The sequence below is a fragment of the Herpailurus yagouaroundi genome, unplaced genomic scaffold (genome assembly GCF_014898765.1).
Source record: "Herpailurus yagouaroundi ecotype Mexico unplaced genomic scaffold, PumYag 28, whole genome shotgun sequence".
Taxonomy (NCBI): Eukaryota; Metazoa; Chordata; class Mammalia; order Carnivora; family Felidae; genus Herpailurus; species Herpailurus yagouaroundi.
In genome coordinates, this window is record NW_024412376.1 from 41,604,962 (window position 1) to 41,621,538 (window position 16,577).

Sequence of the window (16,577 nt, forward strand, 5' to 3'; positions counted from 1 at the left end):
GAGAGCCAGGTTATAGTCTTTAAAGATCCCAGATGATTCCAATGTGCAGCAATATTTGAGAATAATAGCTTTAGGAAATCATTCAACTTGGTATATGTACATAAGCAATAATTTCCTAGAGGTGGTCAGTTGGCCTGAATTGATTAAGAACCAGTACATATCAATTACAAATATTTGGTAAATGGTTGAAAGATCAGTTGATCTGACTCCCACACACACCCAAACTTCATGAGCAAACAACTCAATGAAAGTGACAAGTATGATTTGTTAACTGATGCTGATGTTGTAGAGAAATGGGATTAGTTCTCGTCTCAAAAGTAGAGTAACTGCTTAAATAGTCCCACTCAGGTCAAGATGTCAGCATCTGTATAGGTCAACATATATTGTACGTGTTGACATAGGTTATCATGTATTTTATTTGTGTCATATATTACTGTCCTATGCTAGTGTCGCACACATATTAGTTCCATATGTAGTGTATATGTTGTCAAAGATATGTTAGTACACTAAAAATGTTAACTTTCTTAGGATACTGCAGATGACACTAAATTTTAGACATTTGTCTGATGCTTTCAAATATTTCAGTGAAGTCACAAATAAGATTGATGACAATAAAAATGCCAAAAGTCGTTTTTAGAAAAACATTTGGAAAAAGGCACACTAATGGTTTTAACCCACACACATGAAATGGGCAGTTTTCAGAAAATGATGGTCATGTTTAAAACACTACAAGCTGTGATTCGAAATACTTCTTCAGTCAGATCTCATTAAAAGCCCCTGGTCTTTAGGCATGTAGATCCACCAGGTACACAGCAGTCATTAAAGCTATTCCCCAAAGATTTCCAGCTCTCTGTGTGTTTTCCAGTCTCCTGGTAGGGTTGCTGAACCTAGACTCTTTGGGGTCGAGTATGACCATGAGGCTTCTAGTGACCAATTAGTTATTTGCAAACCTAACTCGCTTCAAGCCCAGACCACTTTGCTTGGAGGTCCAAAGCACTCCAGAATTGTTTCCCTCTGACAAGGCAGCCAGGATCCCTTGACTTGTTTGGTTCACAAATACAACCAGGAACCTTCAAGCCTAAGTATTAGTGATGAGCAAAACCCTCCTACCAGTGCTTGAGTGAGAAATAATTCTTACTGTTTTCAGACACAGAGACTTGTGGGTTTCTTGTTACAGGACATAAACTAGCTTTATCCTGATGAAAAAATAAGTATGGCAAATCATGCCTATAGCATAAGAAAATCACTAGTCATGCTAGCTGATTTGCGGGAAATCATTGACAACAATATTCCTTAAAGGAACTCACAAATTTAGTATAAAAGCCTCAGAGATTCTACAATGTTTCTCATCATTTTTGATAATATAATCTGACCACTGATTCTTTGAACACTATTATTAGTCTATTATTTCACTAAAAGTAAAAGGCTTCATTCAAGAATGGAAAACCTTTAAGAACAAAAGATTTGAAAAAGAAAAACATGGGGCACTTGGGTGGCTCAGTCAGTTAAGCGTCCAACTTGGGCTCAGGTCATATCTCCCAGTTCAGGAGTTTGAGCCCTGCGTTGGGCTCTGTGCTGACAGCTCAGAGCCTGGAGCCTGTTTCAGATTCTGTATCTCCCTCTCTCTATGCCCCCGCCCCACTCGCGCTTGGTCTCTCTCTCTTTCTCAAAAAATAAACATTAAAAAAAAAGAAGAAAAACATATGCTTTTAGTTTATTTTTAAATGATAAAAATCTAACTTAAATTGTGTAGACTAATTCTTCTGTTAAAAACATCCAATAATTATATATTTATAATAAAAATACATCTAATAAAAATACATTCAATGCAGATTCGCGTGTATGTATGTATATATATGTATATATATTTATTCCATTCAATGTATAGAACATTCCATAAAACTACATATACCAATCAGAAAGCATTCTAGATAGATTTTAATCTGTTCAGGCAGAAGCAAGTATGTATAAAACATATCCTTTGGGGAAAGAACATAATTTATCAAAATAATAAACACACAAGTGATAAAATTAAGGCCCTTTACTTCAGGAACTCAGGAGAAACAGAAACATGAATGATGAAGTGAGAGATATGAATATCACAGTATTTTTTCCAAATTTTGGAAATTTGTGAAACACTAGGAAAATGAAAAAATTTATCAGCTCAACTTCAGGGCAGATGAAGGAAAATCTGCCACAGACCAAACTGCCACCATAAGAGAGTGTATGAGAAAAGGCTTTCTATGACTAGGGATTTTATTATCGATGTGCAAACCCCTAATCATAAAAGGGCTGGTACTTCTTTGTCATCCGACACTTTTATTTCTGACATGGCTCCATGACAAAAATCCTGTTTTGACAGAAAGCATGAACACAATGCTTCATCCACAAAGTCATCCAAAGTGGGACCGGGATACTCAATACATGAGAGTGAATGAAATATCCATTTAACCATACTTCGCTCGGTCTCTAAACAAAGAGAAACTCCACCTCCAGAAACAGCCTGTTTTGTAATGTTTAATCTTTCATTTCTCCAAAGTCTGCTGCAATGGCTGCAAAGCAGAGGGACCCTGTTTTGTTGGGTTTTGGGGGGGTTTTTGGGGTTTTTTTTAGGGATTATAAAGAAAAAACTTTCAGTGGGGGAGGGATTAGCTTTCCTTAAATTTAAATGGAAACAACCCGGGGCGCCCGGGTGGCTCAGTCGGTTAAGCGTCCGACTTTGGCTCAGGTCACAATCTCGCGGTCCGTGAGTTCGAGCCCCGCGTCGGGCTCTATGCTGACTGCTCAGAGCCTGGAGCCTGTTTCAGATTCTGTGTCTCCCTCTCTCTGACCCTCCCTCGTTCATGCTCTGCCTCTCTCTGTCTCAAAAATAAATAAACGTTAAAAAAAATTTTTTTTTAAATAAAATGGAAACAACCCAAATATTTATCAACAGGTGAATGAATAAAGAAATTGTGGTATATCCATGTAATGAAATCCTGCCTAGCAGTAAAAAGAAATGAACTAGGTATACACTCCGCAAGATGAATCTCAAAAGCATTATGCTACATAAAGAAGCAGACTCAAAAGACTCTATACCGCATGATTCCTTTTATATGAAATGGTTTTTAAAAAAGAAGGAACAAACTAAAGTGATAGAAAGCAGCTCAGTGGTTGTCAAGGGCCAAGGAGGGAGGGCAGGCAGATTGACTGCAAACGGACATAAAGGAACAGGGAGAGGAAAGCCAGGAATCTTCTATGATTATGGTGGCAGCTACAAAACAGTACACATTTGTCAAAACTCACCAATTCCTACAGTTAAAGTCAGTGGATTTTACCGTATGTAAATGACACCTCAATGAAGCTGACTTTTTAGAGAGAGGCCAACAAGACAATGGAAGATGAGACTACCCTAATGGTGAACAAAAAAGGATTCAGATTGGCTGTCCAACACTGCTGATTCTTCAAATAGTTCTCATTTCAGCAATGACTTCAGTGCTGGGGAGAAATATAAATGTAAACACAAAGGAAAATCCCATGCTGTCATAGTAAATGGACAGCTCAATCTCTGACCCCCAGAGTACATACACATTTTGCATTGACGTCTTCCATTCTACAACACTTAACCATGCAACAGGCACTTTAAATACTCTTAGATTTTACATACCTATAGCTTTTCATGAATAAAATGATTCTATCATGTTACCTCGTGTTTCAACTGCACTGATGCATTTTCTGAGAATTGTGAATCCCATCTTATCCAACTGTGCGCCTAAAAGAAATAGTGTTAAAATATTAAGGGCACGATGAATTATTGATGTTTCTCTTCTTTACAAAAATAGAAAAAAAATTATTTAAATTTATTTCACTATTAAAAGAAAGCTAAAGGCCATGTATTCCCATGTATTATAATGTAAATGAGAATTTCATATATTTAGAAAAGCACTTATTGGAATACGACACCAATTACCAATAATTTATAAATTTATAATTCATAATACGAAATAATTTTTATACTAATACATATGACTTATTTTAAACAGTGGAAAAGAAAGTGCTATAAATCTTTAGGGATATCTATCTAAAAATGGGTAAGATACATTTTGCCAAAATTCCAACAGCAGCTCAGAATTCTTTTTTAGTTATACAGAGGAGTGAAGTAAATTACTTGACAGTTGGAGGGAGAATTAACACAAACCTCTTTTTTTATTATTACTATTTTTAATGTTTTTATTTATTCTTGAGAGAGAGACAGAGACAGAGGGCAAGTGGGAGAAGGGCAAAGAGACACAGAATCCGAAGCAGGCTCCAGGCTCTTGAACTGTCAGCACAGAGCCCAACACAGGGTTCCAACTCACGAACTGCGAGACTATGACCTGAGCTGAAGTCAGACACTTAACCAACTGAGCCACCCAGACACCCCACAGAAACCTTTTTTTTTCTTCAACTATAGAAAAATTTAAAAAAAAAAAAATTTTTTTTAATGTTTATTTCTGAGACAGAGCATGAGTGGGGGAGGGGCAGAGAGAGAGAGGGAGACACAGAATCAGAAGCAGGGCTCCAGGCTCTATCAGCACAGAGCCCGACGCGGGGCTTGAACTCACAAACCGTGAGATCATGACCCGAGCCGAAGTCGGTCGCTCAACCAACTGAGCCACCCAGGCACCCCCCGAAAAATTTTTTAAAACACTTCTTAAAAGTGTTATTTGGCAGGGGGGGGGGGTATTATTTAAGCCATGAGCTTGAAGAAGAATTTCACATTTCATACCATGCTCTAATGTTTAATGCTTTATTATTTTCATAGTGAATTTAAAACAGATGATTCGTATAGCAGAAAAGATTTTTAAAATTTCCTATTTTTTTTCCCAATATAAGTGCTTGCCTGTGATTAGGCTGGCACATTTGAGTATCCTAATAAAGCATGATTCTTGTTTCAAAAATGAAATCAGGGAAAGCGAATGCTTGAGTCTGTATTTAGAACTAGGGAACAGTAATATTAACACTTATCTCTCAGGGGGGACAGCATGAACAATCCACAAATATAAACTGTGCAGGTTTAATGCTAAGTTTGAGGAGAACTTTAATGAGGAAAATCAGGCAATGGTTTACTGTTTAAGGATCTACAATTCATATTTTATAAAATGTTTAGCAAAACTATTTTTCAAAAGAAGTGGCAGGTTTTTATTTCTCTATAAAAAATAACTGAAAGGAAGGACAGAAGGAGAAAAGGAGTTGGGGGAGGAGAGAGGAAGAGGAGAAAGACAGAAGGGAAGGGAGAAGGAAGTAGGAGGGACAGGTAGAGATTAAGAAGGTGCCTCAGTGCAAACAGTTGAGCATCCGACCCTTGATTTTGGCTCACGTCATGATCCCAGGGTCGTGAGATCAAGCCCTATGTCTGGCTCAGGACTAGACGTGGAGCCTGCTTATGAGTCTCTCTCTTCCTCTCTCTCTGCCCCTCTCCCTCCATGCTCTCTAAAATAAAAATAAAATAAATTTTTTAATTTAAAAAAAAAAAGGCGCTTCACATAGCTTTACAACTGGCAATTTCCAATACCAAGCAGGCTAGAGAGGTCTTTTACTCAAGCACTGGCTCAAGTGATATATACACATCATGATAATTTGGAAATCATGTGTTAAAGAACATAAACTTTCCAAACTGTATACATTTGATTAAGGTAACCTTAATTTAGCCAAAGATATCAAAAGTAAATTAATGAAGAAACCAGCAACTCTGATCACATTTTTATCTCCGAAAAAATAAAGATTACAGAACTAGGCAGTGCTCCCACATTTCTGGAGTACATATGATACATGGAAGGTGACTGCCCTAAAATAACTGAATATGTGTGAATGTTATTTTCTTTGTTGTTTATTTGAGAGATTGAGAGAGAAAGAGAGAGAGAAAACACATGCAAGCAGGGGAGGGGCAGAGAGAGAAGAAAGAGAATCCCAACCAGGCTCCAGGCTCAGTGCAGAGCCTAGCACAGGGCTGGATCTCACAAACCACAAGATCACAACATGAGCCGAAATCATGAGTCAGACGCTTAAATAACTGAGCCACCCAGATGCCCCAATTGTTATTTTCTAAGGTGCAATAATTTATTACTTCTATAATCCATACTCAGAGAGTTTAAGGATAAAAAATATCAAGGGTGGGGGTAAGGGGGTTGCAAACAGGGGACCTGATAAACAGTTCCCACCCATAGGAACTTACAACTTAGGAAGCTGAATGATGTACACCTGGAAGTCTTAGGTGTTTATTTATAGCTATAACAATAAATATCAATGAGAATTGTGGCGGAAACATTTTGGGCTTTGTTGAGAAAGTAATTATAGAGAAAGACTTTAAAAAAAAAAAAAAAAGCTCAGAGATAGAAAAAAATCAATGAGGATTACAGCAGTCCAGGAAAATGTGGGTTGGTTGCAGTAGGTAAAACAGAATACATATATACATTTGGAGATCTAGCTTAGAGAGGATACAGGGCACACAGCAACAATCTGACATCAGGAATGAAAACTAACTCATGAAGAAAGACAACAAACAGTCCTTTTTATGAATCAGCACTTACTTCCTTCTGGTCTTGGGATGATGGCTCTATTAAAACTATGTAACAGCTAGTAAAAGAGAAAAAGGGAAAACAATATTTTTAACATATCAATATAAAGGTTTCAAGTAGGCATGCCTATGACCATGCAAAAAAAAAAATTGATATTGGCTAATTATATGCTCGTATGTGCTCAAATGCTAAGATAAATAACAATCAGGGGCACCTCTAAGTCTACTTTGTCTCTTGCAGAGAGGTACGCCATGGTAGCAAGAAATAAGATGAAGGAGCTAGGATTCTTGAGCAACTTACTGGAAGTTTATGTAAATTTGAAATGCTCAGCCTTACAGTTACAGAATGACAAAGAAACTGCTGCAATAAGATGAAGCTCATTTTCTCACCACTATTTCCAAGATCTGGTATTTACTTAACAATGAGAGGACTCCCGCTCATAATTTAAATAACTACATCTGAAAGAGCTAGGTGATAATTCTGGGCTGCCTCTAAGAACTTCAGCACTGACCCATTATTTGCAAGTCATATATATAGCACCTGGAAAAAAAAAATGCTACTTTAGGTGTCCTCGCATAAATACATAGCTAAATGTTTTCTTTCTGCAGACTTGCCTTCGTCTGTGCATCTCAAATTAATTACTTGCCTCTTTGTGCTAAAGGAGAGGTTAGGTCTTCAAGGTTACACTGCCTTTGACAACAGACTTATTTCTCAAAGACTGAGTCATGTGATCTTTTCCCTGGGCAAACTCACTTTCCAAAGCACTTGAATGTCCAGGGAGAGAAGTCCTAGTTGCTGCATTGCCTTTACTAGAGAGGATTAGTATAATGTATTTTGGATTCTCAGTAACCATTAATGCTGTAAATACTCTAGATTCCCAGCTAAAATTTTCAAGGACAAATGAAGACTAGACAGAAATAAAAGGAGGGAGGCCAAATGTAGGTCAAATATAATAAAATAATACACAAATCTGATTACCACTTTTCCCCCCCAAGCGTGATACATTCTCTTCTATAGCATCTATTTTTAACATGTATACTTTGGGTGTGCATTTTTCCAACACTGAATCAAGACTGCCACGCACGCCAGGGCCCAGCTCCCTGGCCCCTATATTCCACCAGTGTGTTCTCTGCTACCGTAAGATAATATTATCTTCTGCCAGTTTCACAACTCAATTCTGACACCTCTCCTTTTACTATACATGACCCCTCCTTCCCTTTGCAAGCCACTCTCCTTCCTTTTAAACCCTGCTAAAATGACAAATGCTTTCCAGTTAAGCCCACCTGGTACCTGCACTGGCAGTTTACTTAGAGTCGTAATATTTGCAGGAGAGTTTATTTTAATGGGTTCTATGGTGTTTTCTATAATTATCCTTACTAACTCCCCAATTCAATACATGATCTGCCAAAGTCTCAATTCCCAAAGGCCACCCACCAGTCCACTGAAATGAAAGCAGTACTTAAAGCAGCAAACAGGGGGCGCCTGGGTGGCGCAGTCGGTTAAGCGTCCGACTTCAGCCAGGTCACAATCTCGCGGTCTGTGAGTTTGAGCCCCGCGTCGGGCTCTGGGCTGATGGCTCAGAGCCTGGAGCCTGTTTCCGATTCTGTGTCTCCCTCTCTCTCTGCCCCTCGCCCGTTCATGCTCTGTCTCTCTCTGTCCCAAAAATAAATAAATGTTGAAAAAAAAATTAAAAAAAAAAAAAAAGCAGCAAACAGGCTGAGTGTGTGTGCCTCTGGATCTATACCACTACCTTTAATATAATCCTCAAACCAATCGTACAGAGGCCCATTCACTACGGCTACCTGATATTGCACACCATAAACCATTAGTCTAAACCACAAATTGTTAAATCAAGCAAAATAACTACAGCAGTCACTTATAATATTGCCCTCACTGCCTCATATTTACTGTTCCATCTCCACTGAGATCAAAATGAATTGCAAGCATTTATTGTGTTCATCACCCAAAGAACTGTCAGGCAGGAAAGAAAAAAATTGAGAATTTAGATGACTTCCTCAAGCAAAGCAAATCTGAGAGGCAGAGTCAAGAAAAATCAAAAATAAAAACTAATGATACACCTGTCTTATATGTGTTGCTGCTACCTCAAGCCAAATTACTAGAATACTGAATGCTTCCAAGATGAATTCAAATACCAGTTTCAGCAGGAAACTTTTTTCAAATACTATGAAACAAAAACAACATAAAAATGAATACAAGTCAACTCTAAAGGATTTGACATAAAACAACCATTGATTATTCTTACAGCTTCTTTTCCACCCAGAGCTTCCAACCACTGCTTCCTTTCCTCTTCTGAAAATGCCTGCATAGTCAAGGAAACGCCAGGCCTGAAAGACACCAGTAATGGATCAGGTTATCCCTCGGGCTGGTAAAACAAACAAACACAAACAAACAACAACAACAAAGCCTGCTTTACCTCTTTCTAATGTTTTGTTCTGGTGATTAAGTTGGGTTTTTTTTAATTGTGATAAAAGACACGTAACATAAGATTTATCATCTTAACTTTAACTGCACAGTTCGCCATGTTAAGTACATTCACATTATTGGGCATCCCATCTCCAGAACTCTTCATCTTGTAAAACTAAAATTCTGTACCCATTAAACAACTCCCTGTTCCCTTTTTGCTCAGCCCCTGACAACCTCCCTCTACTTCCTGTCTTGATGAATTTGATTACTCCTACGTAACTCTTATAAGTGGAATCATATAGTATTGTTCTTTTTGTAACTTGCTTATTTCACTTATCATGGTATCCTCCATTTTCATCCATGTTGTAGCATGTATGAGAATTTCCTTCCTAAGGGCGAATAATATTCAACTGTGTATGCAATACATGTTGCTTATCCATTCATTTGTCAATGGACACCTGGGTTGCTTCTACTTTTTTCTATTCTAAACAATGCCGTTATTAACATAGGTGTACAAATATCTCAAGAGCTGGCTTTCAGTTCTTTTAGGTATATACCCAGAAGTGGAATTACTGGATATGACATAGTAAGAAATAATGTATTTGGTCTCTGACCCTGCTTCCTGGCACAAAGCTCCTAATACCCTTGCTATCTCCAAAATAAATGTCAGTTTATATTCTAATGCGATAACAGGGCTGCAAGCTCTAGGACAGTCTTGGGATGGAGCTGGTTACCAAGAGAACCATGTGACTAGGGGACTGGAACTTCCAGCCCCACCCCCACCCGTTCCAGGAGGGGGAAGGGGCTGGAGATTGAGTTCAATCAGCAATGGCCAATTATTCAGTCAATTATTTCCTATGCAATAAAGTCTTCATAAAATACCCTGGGTATGAGAGAACTTCCAGGTTAGTATAAACATGAAGGTGCTAGAAGGGTAGCATGTCCAGAGAGGACACGGACACTTCAAGCCTCTTCCCCTATATCTCTCTTCATATGGCTGTTCATTTATTTCCATTAAAATATCCTTTGTAATAAATTGGCAAAAGTAAACTGTCTTCCTGAGTTCTATGAGCTGTTCTAGCAAATTATCAAACCCAAGGAGAGAACCAGGGGAACCCCCAATTTACAGCCCAAAGCAAAAGTGACAATCTGGACTTGTGGCTGGCATCTGAAGTGGTGGGGGGCAGTCTTATGGGAGTAAATCCTGAACCTGAAGGGTCTTCACTAACTTTAGTTAGTGTCAAAATTCAGTTCAATCAGGGTCTGCAGAGAACTGGAGAACTGCTGGGTGTGGAAAACCCCACACATCTGTAGTACAGAAAGGAGAAACAGTTCTGCCTCACAAGGGGCCAATGGTAATTCTATTTTTAATTTTGGGAGGAATTGCCACATCTTTTCCACAGTGGCTGCACTGTTGTGCATTCCCACCAAGAGTGCACAAGGCTTCCAATTTCTCCATCCTCACCAACACCTGTTATCTCTTTTTTTCAAAAGTAGCCATCCTAATGGGTGTGTGGTACTAGCGATGACAATTTAATAAAATAGATACATGCTTATTGTTACCCAAGCATGGACAGAGTAAAACCAGAAAATCATTTTTCACCCCATCCCAATTCCACTTCCAAGACAGCAGACTACTAACGGTTTTGTGTTTCCTTCTTATTTTCTTGAGCCCTGTGTTGGTCCTCTGGGCCACATAATCTTTCTCAGTTCAGTTAATTCAGACACTCAGGGATTGAGCCAGAAAACTCTTTATACTGGGAAGGAATACTAGGTAAAAAAGTCATTAATAATACCTCTTAACCTGTGAGTGGTTTCTCACATGAAACAAATGTTGAATATTTGGTTCAAATATTAGAAATTAGTATTAGAAATGAACTTTTCTGACAAAGAATTTAAAGGCAAAACACAGAAAATTGGAAATGAAAGTAGATGGTTGAAACGAAAAGTATAATAATTAATACTTGCAATATTTAATTCCCCTTTGATACTGAATATCCTTTTTTTAAGTCTATTTTTGAGAGAGAGAGTGAGCAGGGGAGGGGCAGAGAGAGAGAGGGAGAGAGAATCCCAAGCAGGCTCAGCACTGTCAGCACTGGGACCGACGGAGGGCTCAAACTCATGAATCGTGAGATCATGATCTTAGCTGGAATTAAGAGCCAGATATTTACCTGTCTGAGCCACGCAGGTGCCCCCTGAATACACTTTTTAAAGTTATCACTCCCGTGACAGTATCTCCCCTCATTTTTAACTAATGGATTATCTTTTTCAAATAAAGCAAGCAGTAATAATCAACTATAATTCAATAATCATTACAATTTTTATAAATTACTGTAAAGTCAAAAGTCTTCCAAAAGCACAGAGACAAATGTGAACAAGCGGGGCTCCCAACACTCACTCCCAAAGGTATTACGCTTTCTCCCCACATGATTGTTTGCTTAAGGTTCACTACAAAGTAATTATAGCTACAATTGATAGGCTCTTGATGACAACCATGTTCTCCAGACTGAAATTTAAAGGAAAAAAAAAAAATCACCAATAATCCCCCACTCCCACCCCTAAATAGCAAAATGGCTCTTTATTGTCTACCCCACACTTTTTTTTTATTATTTTTTTTTAATGTTTATTTATTTTTGAGAGAGACAGAGACAGAACGCAAGTGGGTTAGGGGCAGAGAGAGAGGGAAACACACAATCTGAAGCAGGCTCCAGGCTCTGAGCTGTCAGCACAGAGCCCAACATGGGGCTCAAACTCACGAACTATGAGATCATGACCTGAGCCGAAGTCGGATGCTCAACTGACTGAGCCACCCAGGCACCCCAACCCCACACTTTCTTATACTGGCCTCACTTTTCTATCACCTCGGCACTGCACAGTACAGACCCAAGGTCCCACCTCCTCCCGTTCTGCTACACACAGCATCTTTTTGGATCAAGCATCAAGGCAAGATGCCCAGACAACCAGTCTGTTTTAAGAAGTTCCTTGACTGGGACGTGAAGATTTTGGCCCTTATTCTTAGTAACCCACACTGGGCTCAAGGGAGTTAATTAAAATTGTGAGGGAAAACTTCAGATGGCACAAATGTTTTTCTTTACATTCTTTAAGTGATAAAACAATATTTACATATGGGGGTCTCACGTCTGCAAGAATGCTCCATTCTTGTCAAGAAGAAAAAATATCTAGTTACCTCTCTAAAAATTATATTTATTCAAACATTTAGTTATGTACTTAAATGAACAAAAGTATAAAACATAAAATAAGATGTGGTAGCGAATACATAATACAAAACTGACAGCTTTTCTAGTCCTGGAATGGCAAAATTAGCAGAGAAAATGGGACCCAAGGCAAAACATGGTAACTTCTATCACAGGAAGACAAACATGGAGTTTACAAACATTTATTGAATACCCTACCATATGCAAGGCATCGGGCTGGGCATACCACACACAAAGGGCTTACTGTCTATTAGAGAAAGCAGAAGGTTAAAAAAAAAAAATTACAAATAATCTATTAATTAGAATTGTACAGAGCCCTGCAAAAAATAGAATTGTACAGAGCCCTTCAAAAAGCCAGCTACCTTGGAGAAAGAGAGGTGACAATAAAGACATCAAAAGGTGCATGCGCAAATACAAAGGCATTCAACCTCAAATATGTTAAACTGTTGTCAAGACTTGTCTCTGGGCTAATTCGGCTGCCAGTCTCGGGAGGAAATGTCACATTCTTACTATGGGGACTAAGAAAGAGAAAGGTCTGACCTAGCCCTGGAAGTCAGGCTTCCCTAGGAAAGGAACATTTAACCTAAGGCCTTAAGGATACGTGAGCCTTGTCAGAGCACCAGGGCTAGAGGTATTCCCTAAGCCGAAAAGGCACAGAGGAAGGAAAGAACACAGCCTCATCAGCCATCTTCCCTGCAGAGGCAGCCAAGGGATCTAGCCACAAAGGGCTCCTTGGCTGTGTGAAAGATCTGATTTATCCTACATGTCACAGGTTTTTAGTAGGGAAATAACATGATCAAAGGTGCAGGTGAACAGTGGATGCTGGATGGAAATGGACTGAAGACAGGCAAGAGTTGGCTGCAGAGACTTGTTAACAAACTAAGAGGATGAGATCGAAGGGCACAAATGAATTGAAAAAAATGCATGAACTCAGAAACAGGCAGGAGGTTGCTTCTACGCGCTATGGGCGACAAATACTGAGTAAGAAAGCTGCCACTCCAAGAATCAAGAGTAAAGAACAAGTCAATTACAATGTTTCATCAATAACTAGTAAAGGGAATCCATGAAAGCCAAAAACAATTGAAGCAAATCAGGACTTAATATACTTACACCCACAAAATTAGACACTGAACCAGATGAAATTCCTGCACTTTCTAGTTCCTTTTTATTTTCCCCTAAGGTTCTCCATTAATATGTGAGGAGAAAGAATATTTACCACATAGACATGGTTGGATATTCACATACAGTGGCAAACAGAGACACAGATAAGAGAAAGAATGACTGGTTCTGGTGGTAACTTGAAACACAAGAAAAAAGTGTTGAATGATGAAGAGTCTAAAGAGTTATGAACTAGAATTATAGATAGCACAGTAGAAAAAAAATTGTCAGGCTTCAGATGAAACAGCCACAGTACATCTGGATAAAAATCCAATGTGGCATAAAAACTAAAGTATATGCCTTGTCTCCAAGAACAATGACTCAGACTTGAGCCACCTAGCCCTTTATGGAATACAGCAGAGAAAAAGCAAACTTATTGAAAGATGAGAGATTAAACAGAAATATATCAGCTATAAAGAAAGAATTCTATTTCTGTTTACATTTGCCAAATGATAACATGGTAACTCAAAACAATTTCCCTTTTGAGAATTAATTCATCACAGGACACATTTTCATAAGACTTCATATGTACAATATACAGGGATCAGTCACTAATATTATATAAAGCCGAGTTCCCATCCCATCACAGACTTGACTCACACTCATCCCCCATTTGCTTCACCCCCACTTCTAAAACATTAGTGTAGGAAAAAAACAATGCACTACAACGTGTTTTAGGGGTAACTCGGTGGCTCAGTTAAGCAGCTGACTCTTGATCTAGACTCAGGTCACGATCTCATAGTTTGTGAGATGGAGCCTCAAGTCGGGCTCTGCACTGACGGCACAGAGCTTGCTTGGGATTCTCTCTCTCTGCCCTCCCCAGTGCACGCATGCACTCTCTCTCAAAATAAATAAATACATTTTTTAAAACAGTTTTAAACATTCTTAATTTCTTAAGTTTCTTTTTTTAATAATCAATTGCTAGGAAATCATTTGGCAAATATGGACTTTAGGAAGCATTGGACACATTTTAAACTCCAGTATTAACAGCATCTCATTGTTAAACCATAAAAACTCTTTAGTTTTTGAGACAAAGACATGGCTTACTCATGAAATTTAATGGATACATAGAACGACATGGTGAATATATGGATAGCCAAGAATAGAAAATTTTAGTGTGTGAGATAGATTATTCACAATTATATAAAAAGAGCAATTATATCTTCAATAACATTAGTGACTCCATTAGGTGACAACATTAGGTAACAACATCAGTGACTGCGTTGGAGCTGGAACTAGAATGGACAAAGTTCTAATTTTTGGTAGTTAGAGCCAATATTGCTGCAATGCATTACACTGGTTCACAGAGGACACAACATTCTCTTCCTCATCTGATAATTCATTTCAACCAAAGTAACATCTGAGTACATACTGTGTGCTAGACATTGTGCTAAACTCTGAGTAATTTATCATCATGCACAGTAAGCAAAACTAATTCTTAGCAAATACAAAGTCAACAGCAGGAGCTCCATGAAGAAAAAACAGACAAAGGAAAAGAGAGCAACTTGCCACGATAGTCTATCTTTCTTTTCTTAAAACCATAACTGTTGTCTGTAGAGCACAAGGTACAAAACTGAACTCTAAAGAAACACTTAAGTGGCACCTGGGTGGCTCAGTCAGTCAAGTGTCCAACTTCAGCTCAGGTTATGATCTCATGGTTTGTGGGTTCGAGCCCCACATCGGACTCAGTGCTGACAGCTCAGAACCTGGAGCCTCAGATTCTGTGTCTCCCTCTCTCTCTGCCCCACCCCTACTTGTGCTTTCTCTTTCAAAAAAAAATAAACTTAAAAAAATAATAAAAAATAAACACTCACTTAAGTTAAAAAAGTTCTTGTTAAAGCAATTCATCTTTTCTTCACTCATTAAAAAAAACTGGCACTATTATGCACTATTAAGCACTACCAAGGTCCATACATGAGAAGCAATCTAGAGAGCTATTATCTGTATTCTACGTTTGACCCTGTATTCTCTTTCAACTCCATTTTTTATAGTTCTATCAAAGCGGTGGAAGACATGTGTTTTCCTTATATTCTACATGATAGATCAATGAGTCCGTAAATTAAGAAACTATGAAAATAGAAAGAAATGTTCACAAGGCATTTATGAGATATCAATTAATGTGATATCATAAATAGGGAAATTAAGGAAAAAAATAAGCAGCAGCTATCAAAACTTACTATGGCAACTATCAGGAATATTCTAATGTTTTACTAAAAGGAATATTGAAAAGGAAAAGGAAAAAAACTAGACCAGCATGTTGTAAATCATGCACTAAATTTTACTATGTGAAGGGGAAACTGGCAAAGCCAAACAAAACACTCTAAAGTTACAGAAAGGTAGCTGTGATAATCAGTTTCACAGAAGGACTGCTGAGGAAAAAAGTTTTTTAAGTACAAGTCTATGAATCTTACATGTTTCCAGAAATGACCAAAGCAAGTTGCCTGATTTTACTGAGAGTAAAGACTATAATAACTTCTTTCTTCTACCCACCAAAAATAACAATAATAATAATAAAAAGGTTTCAAATAGAGCAGTTAAGCAATGATACAGTCAGAAGTAGGATTATTTCCTCTAATAAAAGCTACTTCAAGCCATTAATCATTAGAGAACTACTACTTTAGAACTAAGAAAGTTGTAAGAGAACATAGTTCTACCCCAACAACAGGATAGAAACCCTACAAATCATAGTGCTGAAATACAGATCAGAGAACTAAAATGACTGAAAAACAAACAACCAAACAAAACAACAACAACAACAACAAAAACACCCTAATGAACTATATGCATGTTAAAGGATTCAGGACAAAAGATGGCCAACATGCATAAACTGATGGAAATTTCAGAAAAGAAATGAAAACCATTTAAAAGAGACAAATGGATATGCGTGAAATGGAAAATAAAGGAACAGTGATAAAAAATTCAGGAGGAGGAGGACACATTTCAGATACAAACCAACCAATCCTGAGTCTGTGTCTGCAACCAACTCTTTTATCTGACTTTCACTCACAAAGGCAGTGTTTCCTCTGCCCTACGTCACCCCAGGACAACCATCTCCATAGGAAAGAGCCCGCCACTACTATTCAAAGTAGCCAATCCTAAATTGCTTCCCCTTCTCTGCCTGGCCTCTTTTGCAGAAACTCCAGTAAAGATTGGTCTAGGATTTTCCCTCACTTCTTCCTGACTTCTAACCAAAAACCTGGCATTCCCCACGTGGCCCCATATGGCATGGCAAGTCCTCTTCTCT

The 16,577-nt window shown here is 38.3% G+C and overlaps 1 protein-coding gene across 3 annotated transcripts in view; it reads right to left on the reverse strand.

Annotated features, from left to right (window-relative positions):
* Positions 1–16,577, reverse strand: part of ARHGAP10 (Rho GTPase activating protein 10) — a 339,539-nt gene that overhangs the window by 156,414 nt on the left and 166,548 nt on the right. For all 3 annotated transcript variants that reach the window (XM_040472772.1, XM_040472753.1, XM_040472763.1), the window contains 3 exons: positions 8,800–8,881; positions 6,549–6,594; positions 3,686–3,751 (listed from right to left, as the gene is read on the reverse strand). In XM_040472772.1, coding sequence (XP_040328706.1) covers positions 3,686–3,751; positions 6,549–6,594; positions 8,800–8,881 — 194 coding nt within the window. The remainder of the gene's footprint in view (positions 1–3,685; positions 3,752–6,548; positions 6,595–8,799; positions 8,882–16,577) is intronic.